The sequence below is a fragment of the Zosterops lateralis genome (genome assembly GCF_965231275.1).
Source record: "Zosterops lateralis genome assembly, chromosome: 14".
Taxonomy (NCBI): Eukaryota; Metazoa; Chordata; class Aves; order Passeriformes; family Zosteropidae; genus Zosterops; species Zosterops lateralis.
The window spans coordinates 3,032,092-3,046,941 of NC_139774.1; the positions used below are offsets into that span (position 1 = coordinate 3,032,092).

Sequence of the window (14,850 nt, forward strand, 5' to 3'; positions counted from 1 at the left end):
TGATATTTCAGGAGCACTTGGAGACAGTAAAATAGAACAAAACCAGACTGGTCATCTTTGGCACACAGAGATCAGGAGAGGACTTGTTCCTTTGACATCCTTCAGCTCAGTTCTTCCAGTGCACACAGGCATTATCCATGTTAATTAAAAGGCCCGTGGTTAATGCTGTGAAGCAAGATATCTCCCTGGCTGTTTCAGTGCTTCTTGGAGTAGGGAAATTCTCTTTGCATTTATGTTCCACATGAAAGCTGATCCATATCTCCAACCTTCATCTCCTTTCCCCTGAGTCTGTCACCAGACATTATAGAGCACAGTGTGGAGACCGAGAGGGGCCACACCATTGGCCTGGGCTATGAAAAGCAAGAAAAAGCTCTTGGTTTTTCAAGGGGATATTACAGTCCAGGATAATTTCAACAAATTGTGATGGCAAAAATAAGCTCTTTTGACAGTACAAGTCTTGTGCATTAAAACAAAGTAATCCCCTTTGGTTTCACCTTGATGTTGCTATGCTCCAAATGCCAACATCACTCTCTATTCTGCCCACATTCCTCTCCAGTTCCAGGTAAAAGACCAAATGTTTCTTGCCCTGTTGTTGGAGCTGAGTCTGTCAAGTGTGGTACTTTTGTGCCACTAGTAACTCCTTAATTCCTATCTTTGGGACTTTCACCTCCTTTTCTGTAAGAGATCACATACCTGGCTGATAATTCTAATGCAGTAGTGGATTTTTCCAGTTGCTCCACCTGGTGAAATGTGCTGTGGATTGACATTGTCATGCAGCCAATTATCATTAGAACATCTGTGCTGTGGCAGCTGAAGGCAGTGTGTCCATTGATGCTCTCAGCTCTGCCCTGGCAGAGAGCCCCAGCGTGCTGATGTGCCAGGGTGATGTTTTCTATGGACTCTGAGTTAAAGCCTCACTCTTCCAAGCTGCTTTCAGCATGTGCTGCCTGCAATGCAGCCTGTCTGAGAGCTGGTTTGTAAAACAAATGGTGGATTCTGGCAGAGAGGGTTGAGACAGCTGGGAGAAAGTCATGCCTGGGCTGGGAGCCGTCTTGGAGTTGCATTCTGGAGCCATCTCACCCTTTTGATGAGCATTTCCACACCTTCCTCTATGGAGGGAATGAGGAACATGCTCCTGAACAAGGTGCTGCAGCCCAGCAGAGCCCACCCTCCCATCAGGCACCCATTATCCCTTCCAGCAAGGTGCAGGAACCAACAGTCACAGGGCAGCAACAGGCCCTGGATCTCCTTAAATGTCCTTTAATGTCCTTAAGTGCCTCTCTCTTGTGTGTTACCTGACTCCTAAGGCTGCTCAGCAGTGAGGGCCATGATTCCCAGGGCTGCCACAGGCTGTGCTGAGAGACAAGAACATTCAGAGAAGGGTGTTGAGCTGGGAGCCAAGAAGGCAGGATCAGCCCTTTTATTTAGGCTCCCATGTTGGAATGTGTTGGCCCAAGTGACTGCACAAATGGATTAGGAGAGACCTACAGTTAGAGGGATGCAAGAGGTCTTTGCATACTGTCAACATTCATTTAAAAATTGCTCCACATGTGGCCCCAGCTCATGCAATTGAGCACTTGACCGCATCCTGTAAAACAGGGCAGCGCCTGTTTCCTGGGAGCTCTACCAAGTCATCTCCAAGTGCTTTTAATTTACTAATATGACTAGTGAGATGTTCCTGCTGTGTCCTTGTGCCGTGCCTCCCAGGAGAACAGCTTGTCAGGGTGTTAAAAAGATGCCAGTGTGCTTCTGTGAAGGGTTTCCTATGGACAATGATTTGCACAGCCCAAAGAAAAGTCCTTCTCGGATGACATGTGTAACATTGCAACTATGTCCAAGGCTAATGATTATTTTCCACATAAATGGAATTATATTTGCCTTCAGCAACATCGGCCACTGGGACCTCTTTCTAAAGCTGGCAGTGCTTCCAAGGCTCTAAATAAAGGGACACAGACCTGAGGTAACAGCTTGGGGTAGAAAGGAGATGGAGATGTTCTCATGAGAGGAGCAGACAGGGTGGGTTTTGGTAAGATGGCTGAAATGGAAGAAAATGTAGTAAACCAGAGGGTCTCATGTGGGAGTGCCACTGCGGTCTCATGAGTGGCACTCAGAGTGTGTTGAAGGCCCCTATAGATCCCTGTTAAAATGGACAACAAAAGGTTTTGCCTGTTAGTCAGAGCCATCCCAGAGAATGAGTCATAGCCAGTGGGAAAGGCGATGCTCCTTCCCGCAGCGCCGCAGAGCTCTGCCGCAGAGCTGCTCCTCTGCCCTGGGGGAGCAGCACGGGCTGGGAGGTGGCACAGGCTGGGAGGTGACATAGGCAGTGAGGTGACACTGGCAATGAGGTGACAAGGGCAGTTGTCACACCCACCCTCTCCTGCTCTTTCGAGGCATGTCTGGCTGGTAAGATGAGTGTGTGCAGCTCAGCCACACGTCTGTAGTCCACTGGAGTGTGTATTTAGGGGACACGAGGTGTTTGCCCTTTTTTTAGGTCCAGATGAAGGTGCTAGTGATATGTCCAGGGCAAACTCCAGGGACTGGATGTGCAGGCTGGAGAGGGATGAGTGCCCCTGGACACCGTGGGTGTTTGTGCTGAGCGTGTGGCACTGCTGAGCACAGCTGGTGGAGCACTGACTGCTCAGCATCCTTGCTGAGAAAGGTGCAGAACAGGCATCTCCTCTCCACATCTGGCAGGCAGATCCCACTGTCCATCAGTTAAGTGGCTTTTTTCCCAGTGTGGAAAGCCTGTGCTGGGGTGCTGAGACTCTTGGCCTCAACCCCTCATGAGACTTTGTATGTGAATGGGAGCAGCTGTCAGACCAAACCATGCTCAGAGCAGTGGGTTCAGAGGGAGATGTTCACCTACCAAATCCTGGGCATTTCCAAATCCTATCCAGGCTGCAGTGCCTATTCAGCAGGCAAGGTCAGGCAGCCCATCCTGTTGAGCAGGGGTGACCCTCCAGGCAGCATCCCAGGGCCAGGAACGGTTGTCACTTCATGAGGTTGGTCAGGCAATCGAGTAAGAAATGTCTGCTGTACTTTTCAACAGAAAGATTTCCAGACTGCAGTTCAACAAGGTGAAGCTTGAAGATGCTGGGGAGTACAGCTGCGAAGCGGAGAACGTTTTAGGGAAAGACACCGCAAAAGGCAGCCTGAATGTGAAAAGTGGTAAGTGAAGAAGCCAGCAAATGTCTCGAGCTGTCTGCCATTCCACAGAAAGGCTCTGCACATGGTCTGTCTTGTATTTTGTTTCATGCTTTCAGGATATCAAGTAAAACAATCTTGGGAGATAAGAAAAATGCAGCTTAGCGTAAATGTTTATCTTTGTTATCTGTCACTGGCAATGTGGTTAATTTACATTTTAAATAAACTTACAGTCTATGTATTTTTTTTTAAAGAAGGGGTAAGGAGGAAAGAAAGCTGGTGGGCTTGATGGTTTCATTTTTTAAAGAATTTCTGAGAAGCAAAACTCACCAGAGGACAAGTAATTAGACCATAGCTTTGTGATGAGTGAAGTTGCTTCTGGTTTTCATCCTAGAATGTGTGCTCCATCTCTTAGAGCTCAGCGGATGGAGTCTGAGGTTAGGTGGTTTTATTATTATCTTGGTCATAATAATTATATTGCTTAACACGATGGTTTGGATGCACCCTCCGGCTCAGAAAGTCCCCACAGTGGCTGCCAGAAGCTGGGAGGGCACAGCTAGGGAGAGGGTGACTGAAATTCCAAAGCTCTTCCTCCTGCCATTCACAACGGGCTCTGTGGCAGCCTGAGCTTTGAGCACTGGCCTCTGGCTCTGGGCTCTGCAGCCCTTTGCTGGGATCCAGGTTTTTGTTCTCTCACCAGCCTCATCCCTGTGTGAGGGGAGGTAGTTTTCTCCTGCTGCTTCCTGGCAGTGTTTTCTCTCTTCACCTCAGCGTGTTTGCCATCCTGAATCTTTTGTTCCGTGAGGCTGCAGCGTCACAGAGCCAACCTCCCGCTCGGTTCTCCTGCCTGTGCAATCCCATTGCTGGCAGAGCCTGGGGGAAGGCTGCCCATGCTCACACCTCCCTGCCTTCATCCCCCGTGTCTGTGAACTCAGCCCAGCTGGTCTGCTGGGTTTATTTCTGGTTGTGATAGGAAAGGTGACCCAAGTGAGAAAGAGGCGTTGCTCTCCTTTTTTTTTTTTTTTCCCGGCTCACAATCTGGCTGTCCCGCACCACATAAACTGCTCCTGTTTGATGGGAGCTGCATGTGCAGCCTCCCTTCCCTGTGAGCTCTGTCTGCCCCCTCTGCTGCCCCTTCCCCATCAGCAGCACCTCCCTGCAAGAGGAGGAGTGTGGTTGGGCAGTGCCTGCTGCCAGGCTCTGACCTGCATTCCAGGTAAATGCACATCTGGCATTTATCTACCTCCAGGCAGGGAAGGCAGCAATGCCAGGGGTCAGCTCTCCCTCTGCAGGGTCACACTGTGTGGCCAGGACCACTCACAGCAGCCATGGGCTCACACCTGAGCTGCCCAGAAATGTGTTGAGACCTGAAAAACATGACACACACACAAAGATCTCTGTGAATCTGGATACACAGATTCACATCTGGATTCCCCTCCTGGATGAATCCATGTTCTCAGCTGCTTTGCCTCTCTGCCCTTGGCTCGCTGCTCAGCTGCACACACACCTTGCTGCTGTTTGCAGAGCACCTGCCAGGGCAGCAGGGCCAGCTGCAGCCCCCTGCAAAAGCAGCCCAGGTGATGGTCATCCCTGGAGGCTTTTTTGGCCCTGTTACCCCTATGAACTCTTTTTTTTCTCTTTCGCCTGGAGCTACTCAGAGTTAAGCAACCTTCCCCAGTATGCAGGCACAAGCTGTCCTGGAGTATTCCTCTCCCCTTACTGCTGGGCCTTCCTGGGGTCTTGCAAGCTTTCCTCACTTCTGAAATCTTGCTTCTTCTGTGATATCTTTCAGTAGAAAACTCGTCAGGGCATCTGAATCCACACGTGTGTTGTCCCCTGTTTCCTCTTCCCCAGGCTCCTTAGCACTGATCCTGTTGTGGCTTCCATTGCAAAGTGCTCTTTGCTCTATTCCAATACCAATTTTCAGTTTTCAGAAAAGCAACTTTTCAGCCCATAGGGATCTGTTGCAAGTCACCAAACCCACCATATCTTTAGAGACAGAGAGAGAGTGGCTGCAGAGCAGGGACCTCCTTGGCACTTAGAAAATGCCCATCAGCCAAATCCTCACCTCATCCCTCCTCTACAATTCCAGTATTTCCACAAAACCCCCAGCTCAGAAAAAAAAAAAAAAAAAAAAAAAAAAAAAAAAAAAAAAAAAAAAAAAAAAAGGCAAAAAAGCTTTTGCATTGAGAAACTGCGTGAGGGTGTTAATTTCTGAGGAAATGCCTCTGGACTTAGTCAAAATATACTGTGCTTCTTGCAGATTTTGATAACTTAAATTAGATGCTTTCTCAGAAAAATGTCCCATTTTCCAGTTCTCTTTATTGAATAGTCTAATGCTGATATCACATGGCCATGAGGGCACAGGTGATGTGTGACTGTTTCAGATTCTTTTTTTCCTCAGAAAATTTCTAGGCATCTCCTCAACTGCCCTGCCCCTTATTAAACACTGCAGAAAAAAAAAGAAAATCAAGTTGTACAAAAAATTCTTTCTGCTTCTATATTTTTGAGGTGGTCCCACCCCTGTCTGTGGCAGGCAGTGCACCCCCAGCCCAGGCTCCTGGGGCTTTCTCCTTTGTGCATCCAGAGGGTGTGAGGGACTTCTCCAAAGGTGCTGCTGCTGCCAGTGGGGTTCAGTAGAGCTGGTGTCTGTGGGCATTGGGGTTCCCAGTATCTTGCTTAAAAAAGAGTTTAAAAAAGAGAAAATCACTACCTGTGCTTGTCTCCCCTCTTGCCTGGGGCCCTGGCCTTCATCTGTTCCATGTTCTTCCACCTCTTGTACGAGCATTAATTAGTGCTGCAGAACTTCACATACCCGTGGGCTGGAGGCTCTTCAGAAAATCCCACCTTTTCCTAAACTCCACTTTTCCCTCACTGTCATGTCCTGCCATTCTATCTTTGCACTCTTGTGGTCATCAGGGCTAAGGAAACCTCCCACAGTTTTGCTCATCTCCTGCCAGGTGAACCCTGAGCCATTTCTCCCTCTTTATGGTGACACGAGGCCCTTGACAGCGAGGGGACACCGTGCCCTGTGCCATCCCCTGCAGGGACACTCCTTGTCCTGCCTCTGGCACCCCAATCCCCTGCCCTAAACCAGCACTAACACCTTGTCAGCCCCCAGCCTGTGCCCCCCAGCAGCACCTGCCCCTCTGCTCCTCCCCACCCTGCTCTGCTCACAAGAGATATTTTGTTCACTACTTTCTTACCTTAATTTCCCCAGGAACAACGAAAGCACCACAAGTCTTACCAGCCTCAGAAACTAAAATAGTTGTTATGGAAGAAGAGTGTAAGTACCTCTCCCCGACTCCCCCCATACAGCTGCTTTCCCCTAATTTGTTTGTTACTATGAGACATTTTGCATAAATGCTTTATTGCCTCCTGGAATCTTCTTTAATCACTCCTTCTGTCTGATTTTCCCCAAAGCCACTGATCTTTCTTTCCCTGGATCTTTAAGAAAAAAAAATCTGATTTATATTGCTGTTGTCTATCTTGGAGAGAGGGAGAATTTGATAACTATTACAATGGCAGCTTGAAGAACATGCTACTTAAAATTGCAACTGAAGTTTAAGCATTCCCAGCTCTTTCAGTACATGGAGTTATTGGTACTTGCAAGATGTGCTTGTTATGGCCTTTGATTTAACAGGGTTTTCTTTTATTGCTTTGTTTTTGTGGTTGGATTTGGGGTGGGTTTTTTGGGGGTTTTTTTGAAGATGGTTGATAAAAGCAAAAGAGGCTGTAGGAAGTGCAAGAAAAAAGTCACAAGTCTTCTAAGCATAGGTAATAAGAAAATTGCAGAAAATCCATCCATGCCCTGCCATCCCATTTTTTTTCTGGGTCTCCAGAAAGAAAGAAAGAAGAGATTTCCCCAAATGCTTAATTTGATTTACTGTGGCTGAAATTCTTTTCAGCATTCCCTCCTATTCAGTTGTCCCCAAAGCAGTAGAAAATGGGCCCAGAGCAATAAAAATCAAGGGAGGGATACAAGTGTAGATTGGAATCCCTGTGCCTGGACTTTGGCTCAGCAATTTCTGGTGGAGGGTGTGATGTCTGTGTCAGGGGGTCTCTCCCCAGTGGGGGCTCACCAGGATCCTGGGAAAACCCTTGGGAAGGCAGGACCAGGCAGGGATGTTGAGATCTGTGCTGTGTTTCCATCCCAGCTGCAGATGCCCAGAGCTGGGAGCACAGCTGGCTGTGCCTCACTGTTGGCAATTCTGCTCTGCACATTTTATGGGGATGTTTCCTCCTTGGAAAGCTCAGTCTTTTATGATTTTAAAAGAAATCTGATTGTAGCCACAGCAGGTGCTGGCCAGGTATTCTTTAAAAGCTCTTCTGATTAGAAAACTGCACTTAAAATGAGCTCTTGTGTAGTTCTTAGCCTTGCACTGCACTGGAGACACCAAGCTGAGCTACAGCATCATTAATGCCATGGCCACACCATGTTTCCCCAGGATTTTTTCTTTCTTTGCACCAGAAGGGATCCATGCTACTTTTTTGCATCATATTAGATAAAAACTATTTTCTTAAAAGCAAAATCTCAGAAAGGAAACACAGAAATTTTCCCTTTTGGGAAACTTCTTTCCTCTGCGGGTGCATCATCACTGTTCTTTTTTTTTTTTTCTTTTTTCCTAATGATAGGAAGAGATGTCAAGGTCCTCAGAGTTAAAGTTGTAACTCACTTTTTTCTTCACATTCCTTTTTTGCAATATCTCCCAAGTGCTATCTGAATAACTCAGTGTCTCTCTGATTTTTATGGTGATTGATGCTGTATCACAGAATTGCACGTGTGTACAGCATATGGGGAGGTGATGGAGATGTGAGGTGGGATGATCTGGAGAGCAGACAAGTATCTCATTCTTGTAAAACTCTTGCATTTCTTTTCAGTATCTGTATTCAGAGTCACCTTTAGGTTGTCCCTACTCTCGTTGTTTCACTGAAATCTTGTAAATCACTTGCTGGATTTTAAGTACTGATGCCCCCAGTACCTGGTGTGTGAATAGCATGAGGTTCCACTCAGACTTATTGGTGGTGCAGTAGCCTCATTCATGGTGAAAATATGTTCAATAAGACACTTTGTTTTGTGCTTCTCCCAGGCTAAAGGTTGTGCAGTTGGGTGGCCACAGGGGCTCAGCTCACAGGCAAGGACTTGCAGGGATGTGATAACTTGGTCCTGTGCCCTGATGGAGACAGAAAGGTCCTTTATTCTTCTCTCAACATCCAGAGAGCTCAGAATGATAACGTGAGTCTGTCACAGTGCAGTGTGAGGCAGCTAAACAAGCTTCAGGAGTCTGTGGCTATGGCCATGTTGGGTAAACAGGGTAGGAACCAGTGCTGACATTTGGGAGCATTCTGGTGGAAGCAGAAATAGAAGAAGGGCCAGAGAAACCTGGAGAGCATTCTGAGATGGAAGGTTTATGCAGGACAGAGATAGCAAAACCCTCTCAAAGTTTAATTTTGAAAAGGTAAGATAATGTTTGAAGTCTCTGAGAAGGTCAGGTAATCCCTTGTGCTTGTTTTCTGCTGTTGAGTTCTCCTCTAGTTCCTTCCCTTGACTTCAACAAGCAGGTGAAGCCCTGAGGGTGAGGAGAGAACACAGGCCAGGTGGAGGCAGCGTGGTTTGGATACTGTGAGGACACAGGAGGATGTGCCAGTGGTGGGCAGGTGCTCTAAACCAACATGTGGATCATTGCAGCTGCTCCCCTGGACTCTGCTCGTGCTCCTTGCTCACTCTGGAGCTGGTGAGTGCCTGGGTGATGCTTTATCAGCCTCTGTGGGCTGTGAGTGCCCTTGGCTGAGGTGCTCTGCAGCAGAGAGAGGCTTGGGGTCACAGGAGGAGGTGAAATGGAGAAAGAGCAGAACAGGCAGTGCTGAGTTGTGCTGGGAGGAGGATTAGGGGGTAATATGAAGCACCTGAATGAAAGCTGGGCTCTCTGGGTTTAGTTTTTGGGCCTTTATTTCATCTGCTGGGGATCACAAGCCCTCCCTGGAGTCCCTCTAGAGACCCCTGTGGGAAAGGTAGCTGAAATAGTCCTTTTTTCTCCAATTAAGTGTGACTCTCCACACACCAGTGTGGGTCTACAGATTTCATAGCTGTCATCTTGGTGATGCCATTGCGCTGCTTGTAGCGTCATTGGTGTAGACTCACTGAGGCAATCCCTCTCCAGTTTAATCTCTTCCTTGATGCCTAGCCTGGCTGGGTGGTGGACATGTTCTCCTCACTTTGTCTCTGCCAGGTGAGCTCAGCCTGATGGACTTGCATGATGGCAATGGCTGTGCTGTGGTTTGTGAGTTACACACCCCTCAGGGATGTGGTTATGGGTCAATCAACCCCCCAAACCTGCTCTCAAATCCAGTCTGGCATGGCCTTTACTGGGTGACCATGGTAGACCTGCCTGTGAGTTGGCTGGTCAGTCCCTGGGCCCTGGTCCTGGTTTAGGGCAAATTTGTGAGGAAATGTCTGAGTGGAGTCCCTCTGGAAAAGCAAACCCAAATGGCCCTACTCCAACTGGGCTGGGAAAAAAAAAATCTCCCTAGAGAAAAGTGGAAAAAAACTGTTTGTTCATCAAGCAAAGTGCCCACAAGCATAAAAAATGAATAGCAGGAAACAACAAAACCTCTTGCTGCTCTGAAAAGAGATGGCAAATTGAGAAAGTCCTTGCTGTGGGTGTAGCTCAGCTCTCCCAGTCTCTTATCAGTCTCTCCAGTGCTGGAAAATGCTGAGGTCCAGGCCTCAGTGGGGCACAGGTGTGAGATCCAGGTGTCTCTCTGGGTTTTCAGTCCAGGACAGGTTTAAACAGTCCCAAGAAAAGGGAAAGAAAAACCAGTCCAGGGAACTTCTCTGCCTCAGCCAGCTAAACTAACTAAAAGCACAGGAGGTCTCTGTCCTGCTGTCTGTCTGTGCTGCAGAAAACACAGTCCATGAGCAGAATGTGGGGGAGTCAGTGCAGTTTCTGAAAACAAACTGCACACTTCTTCTCTTCCCCTCCTTCACTCTTGGAACCAGTCTAAAAGTACAGAACACTACATCCAACATAAACAGAACAGACAATTGAGGATACAAGCATCATAAAGTCACCCCAGGACACCCCTCCAGCCTGAGCCCCCTGAGCTCTCCTGGAGCTGCCAGTGCTGCAGTGTGAGCACAGTGCTCTGGGTTTGGAGTGAAGGGTGTCCAGCCAGCCCAGAGCCTGGGCAGAGCAGACACAAGTCTGGACATGTGAACAGAGCAGTTTTCAATATCAGACTAAAAATAAGTCCTGGCGTGGTCTTTGCTGAGACAATTTAAACCCCAGTGCTGGAGGTGTGGCTGTAATTGAGCAGAACCTGCAGGCACGGAACCTTGAGGTGGTTCTGGTGAGCTCACTGCCAGCCTGCAGAGAGCTGTGTGCTGCCTGGCAGCTGCCAGACCCTGCCCATTGCTCATTTTGCACACTGTGTATTTTTAAAGTAGTCACAGAGCTGCCACTCGAGGTGTGGTGTGGACAGGCAGTGACTCTAAAGGCAAAGAGGGGCAGGAGGAAGTGTGGGGTGGGAGCTGATGTCCCCTGAGAGCACTGAGGCTGAGCCCAGCCTTAAGAACTGGGCTCTGGACCAGGGGATCTGCTCTTCTGGCTCCATCCTGGGATCCTGGTGTGTTGCTTCACTTCTTGGGCTTCAGCTGCCCTGCCTGCGAAGCTTTCATGCTGGCATTGGCTCTGAGAAAGGATTTTTAGGTTGCTGAACAAATCCTCTCATTGAAGTATCATGTTGCTGCTATTACAATTGATGATGGGGATTTGGGAAAATGCTGTGCTGCTGTCATGTGCATTTTCAGACCCCTGTGGGAGAGAAGAGCATAGGAAGGGCTCCCTCATAAAGCTGCAGAGATCATTCCAGAGGAGCAACCAGAAGCTTGACAATAACACAGGACTTTGCCCCTGCAATAGCTGCCTGTCCCATGGAAACAGGCAGCCCCTGAGTGCTCAGAAACCTTGAAACTTGTTTCTTAGTGAAACCCCTGAACAGTGCAGATAGGAGAGGTGGGGAATGCAACCTGTGCTGTTTGGATCAGCAGCATCTGATGCTCCAAGATGAGTGTCCTGCAGTCTGGTATTTGTATCTTGGGATGAACTCCTAGTCTGCAGCTATTGATCCTAATGATTCCCTCGGGAACTGGAAACATGATTCCAGCAGGGTGTATTTCAATAGAACGCGGGGGTAAATATTTGGTCATTTCCAAATGAATAAACACACAGCAGCAGAATTTTTATGAGCTTCAGAGTCGCCAGTCTGCTGTCAGGCAAGCCCCAGTGTGCACAGGCCCTTCTGATTTTATGTACAGATAACAGCAGGGAGCATCCAGACTCTGCTCAGGTTTATTGTGAGAGGAGGTGTCGTATCACACATACAGAAACCTGTCACAGAGGGGATGGTGAGGATCACCAGCCCCTCCATGTATTCATCAGTGTAAATCATGGATTTACAGTGCTACAACCAAAGGATATCTTGGCCAGACACCTTCTCATCCATGTTCTTCTAACAAGCAGTTGGACGAACTCTTTTGAGAGGAACCTCAGCCATTCTGTGTTTTATCAGTAAGTACATGAGGCATATACAGAACAGGCGATCTGTATACACTCCCCAACCAGCTGAGTTCATCTGTCTAACTGAATGTCTAAATATTGAGAGAATAAAGTGTCTATGCTCTATGAACCCACCAGCCAAAGTTATTTATAAAGAAGAAAAGGAGCGGCGGAACCATCGCTGTTTCCCTGCCCTCCTCGACAGTAGCTGTAGTTCGTGAAAATTAACTATAATTTATAGTCCAGGCTGCATTAATTAACTCTTTGCAGGGGGAGTATTTCACCAGACTTCTGAGAACAGGCTGGTGAGCTGCCTGCAAAGGTTAAATGACGTACATGGCAGGAATTGTGTAAGAATCCCTGCACAATCATTAATGGCCTTCCTGCGTAGATGGGTTGTGTGCAGGGAAGTCCACCTGGCAGAGTCACTGCCCCTGGCTCTCTTCTCTGCTGCCCTGTCATTGATGAGAGTCCAGAATAACTGAGGCATGTGGTGGAAAACAGACTCTCTGAATGACTCCAGTGCTCTGAATCTCTCGTGTGTTTATGCTGCTCTGTCCTCACTGGCTGGGGCAGCAACAATAAAACATGGCTGCAGATCATTCACAAACACATCATCAAGAGGCAGTTCTCTTTTCCCAGTCCTCACCTCCTTATTCCCCTCTTTTCTTCACCTCCCTATTCCCCTCTCTTCATTGTCCTCACCTCCTCCCTCCCTCCTGCTTTGTTCTCAGTCCTGGGGCTGCAGACCAGCTGGAGGTCTGACCTGCTGCTGGGTGAGCTGATCCAGCCTTTCTCTCACCCTGCAGGGCCTTTCTGACCAGTTTGCCACTCTCAGGGGCACCTCACTTATTCCCACTGGTCAAAAGGAAATGTCACCACTTGCTTGCCTCATGCACACTCCTGCATGAGGTTTTCTGCTTTAATTTGTTGAAGTGCCTGGCGAGGTTCTTGAAGTTCTTGGTACATGACTGGTGTTGCTGCACAACCCCCTCATCATATCCCACTGCCTTCATGAGTCCTGTTCCACCCTGCTGCCACCTAAAACTTCTCCCCTGCTTATTCAGTTCTCCACTCATCTCAGCAATTTTTTAACTTTCCAAGTCATTCGGGAGAGATGGAGTTGTGTTGGAGGCTGAATGAAGGACTTGTTCTGTCACAGCAGCCCATGGGGGGTAAAGTCTGCCTGGTGTACAGCAGTTAATGTGAAATAGCTGTGGGAAGTAATTTCTGGATCACCAGGCACAGCTGTGTAGTGTTTGGCGCAGAGGTGAAAGTACCTGCACATCATTTATCTGTAAATAAACTGTGTGTGAGGTTCACTTTGCCAACATCCAACATCCCAGATGGCTCTGGCCCAGGCATGCAGTTAAAGTAACTGCAGTGGCCCAGGCTGATATGGAATAGACCTAAACACAAAGTAACTTGTGAACCTGGGAATTATCCCACTGGTCTGGTAGAAACTCACTGAAATCTGCCTTGGCCTCATGCTTTGAGGTGCTGGGGTGTGACCTGCAGCCTCAAGGTGCAGCCCAGGCACAATTAACATTTCAGAGTGAGGCCTTTTGCTTCCCTTTGTCCTCCCACTAGAGCTTGGCTGGTCTCTCCATCCCTGCTCCCTAAATAGTTGCTCTCAGGAACATTAAGCCCCAGCTGCAGCAACATCCCAGGGTGATCAGGCACCTTGGAAGGCTCTACACTGCACTTTACCACACAGCAGGGAGATTTCAGGATTATAAGAGAGAAAGATCCGTAGTCAGTACATCAAACCTCACAAAAAACACTAGCAATGCCTATGACTGCAACAAATATCCCATAAATACCATGTGTGCAGTGTGGTCCCACTATTTCCAAAGAGAAAAACAGAAGCAGGGATGACTCAAAAAAGAATAAAATGAGATAATTGCTTCCCAGCTAGGGAAGGAGATGCTGGCTGTGCCTGTAATGCCACAGGTAGCACAGCAGAAACAAGGGGGAATAATGACTAGTTGTTTCTAATACAAGAACCAGGAAAGGGCAGGTTAAAAGAAATAAATGGAGATGTGGCCTTGCATGCTGTGTGCCTGGCACTGGAGCTCTTGTCACAAATATTGTGGGTGCTACAAGATTAGAGTTGTTCAAACAGCAACTAAACATGTTGGTGGAAGAATCCAGCCAAGGCCACTAAATGTGACATCAGTGAGGCTGCCTTGGGCTGTCTCTGAGCTGCCCATCCTGGATGGCCTGAGGAGGATTATCAATGCATGCTTGTGCTGATCTTTTTAAGCTTTGCCACTGTTGGGGCCAGCCAAGGCAGGGCTTTGGCTTGACCAGTCTTAGAGTCTGAAGTGACCTCATTTCCTGATGCTCTCTTCTCAACAGGGAACTGCCTCTCTCTGTGGCCTTTGCCACATCCCTGTGCTGACAAATGGACTGTAGTAATGTAATTCCATGATTCAGCTTTGAAACACTTCCTGCTTCTTTGGGATAAAAGGCAAGGTACTTGCAGGAAACAGGGTTTAAAGGATAATGACATTTAGCAAGATGCTTCTAGTAGAGGTGATCAACCATGTATGTTCCTGACAGGCACAGCTCTACTGACAGCTCTGCCCTAGAAGTGCCCAACATGCCCAAGCCTCAGTCATGTCAGGCTCTCCTTTACCTGTTTAAAAGGGACAAAACTGTCTCTGTGGGATGAAGATCTCATGCAATCTCTGGCTGATGAGCACTGTAATCCTCCCTGGTGTCACCTCACACAGCACTGCATTTTCCCAGCACCTTTCTTGGTGGGTTTGGTGTCTTCTCATCTGGGGTGTTTCCTATGGGGAGGTTTCTGGGCTCTGATTTCAGTTCTCCCTCTCTGCCTCTCTCTTGCTGTGGCAAGGCTTGCTCCAAAATCATTCCCTGTAGGGTTTTTAGTGCTAGACTTTGCCAGATGGATCATTTGATCATTTTGCTTGCTACCAAATGGTGAATTTGATGGTTGCAAGGGTGACAGCTCCCTGCAGCCTGTGCTTGTTCATCACCCACGTCCCTTTCAGTTTGCACCAGCCCTTTGGCTGATGAAGTTTTGGTGCTCCCTGATCCAAAGGTTTACTTGGAGAGACCCACACTTATCAGAGACCCACAGCTCTCCTCTGCTGAGGAGAAATGTGCTACTATCTTGTAA

At 48.1% G+C, this 14,850-nt stretch overlaps 1 protein-coding gene across 5 annotated transcripts in view; it reads left to right on the plus strand.

The window, feature by feature from the left end:
* NRG2 (neuregulin 2) overlaps window positions 1–14,850 on the plus strand; it is an 84,772-nt gene that overhangs the window by 37,485 nt on the left and 32,437 nt on the right. For 3 of the 5 annotated variants that reach the window (XM_083871594.1, XM_083871593.1, XM_083871597.1), the window contains exons 3-4: window positions 3,050–3,168; window positions 6,365–6,430. In XM_083871594.1, coding sequence (XP_083727720.1) covers window positions 3,050–3,168; window positions 6,365–6,430 — 185 coding nt within the window. The remainder of the gene's footprint in view (window positions 1–3,049; window positions 3,169–6,364; window positions 6,431–14,850) is intronic. The other 2 variants (XM_083871596.1, XM_083871595.1) reach the window with 1 other exon arrangement.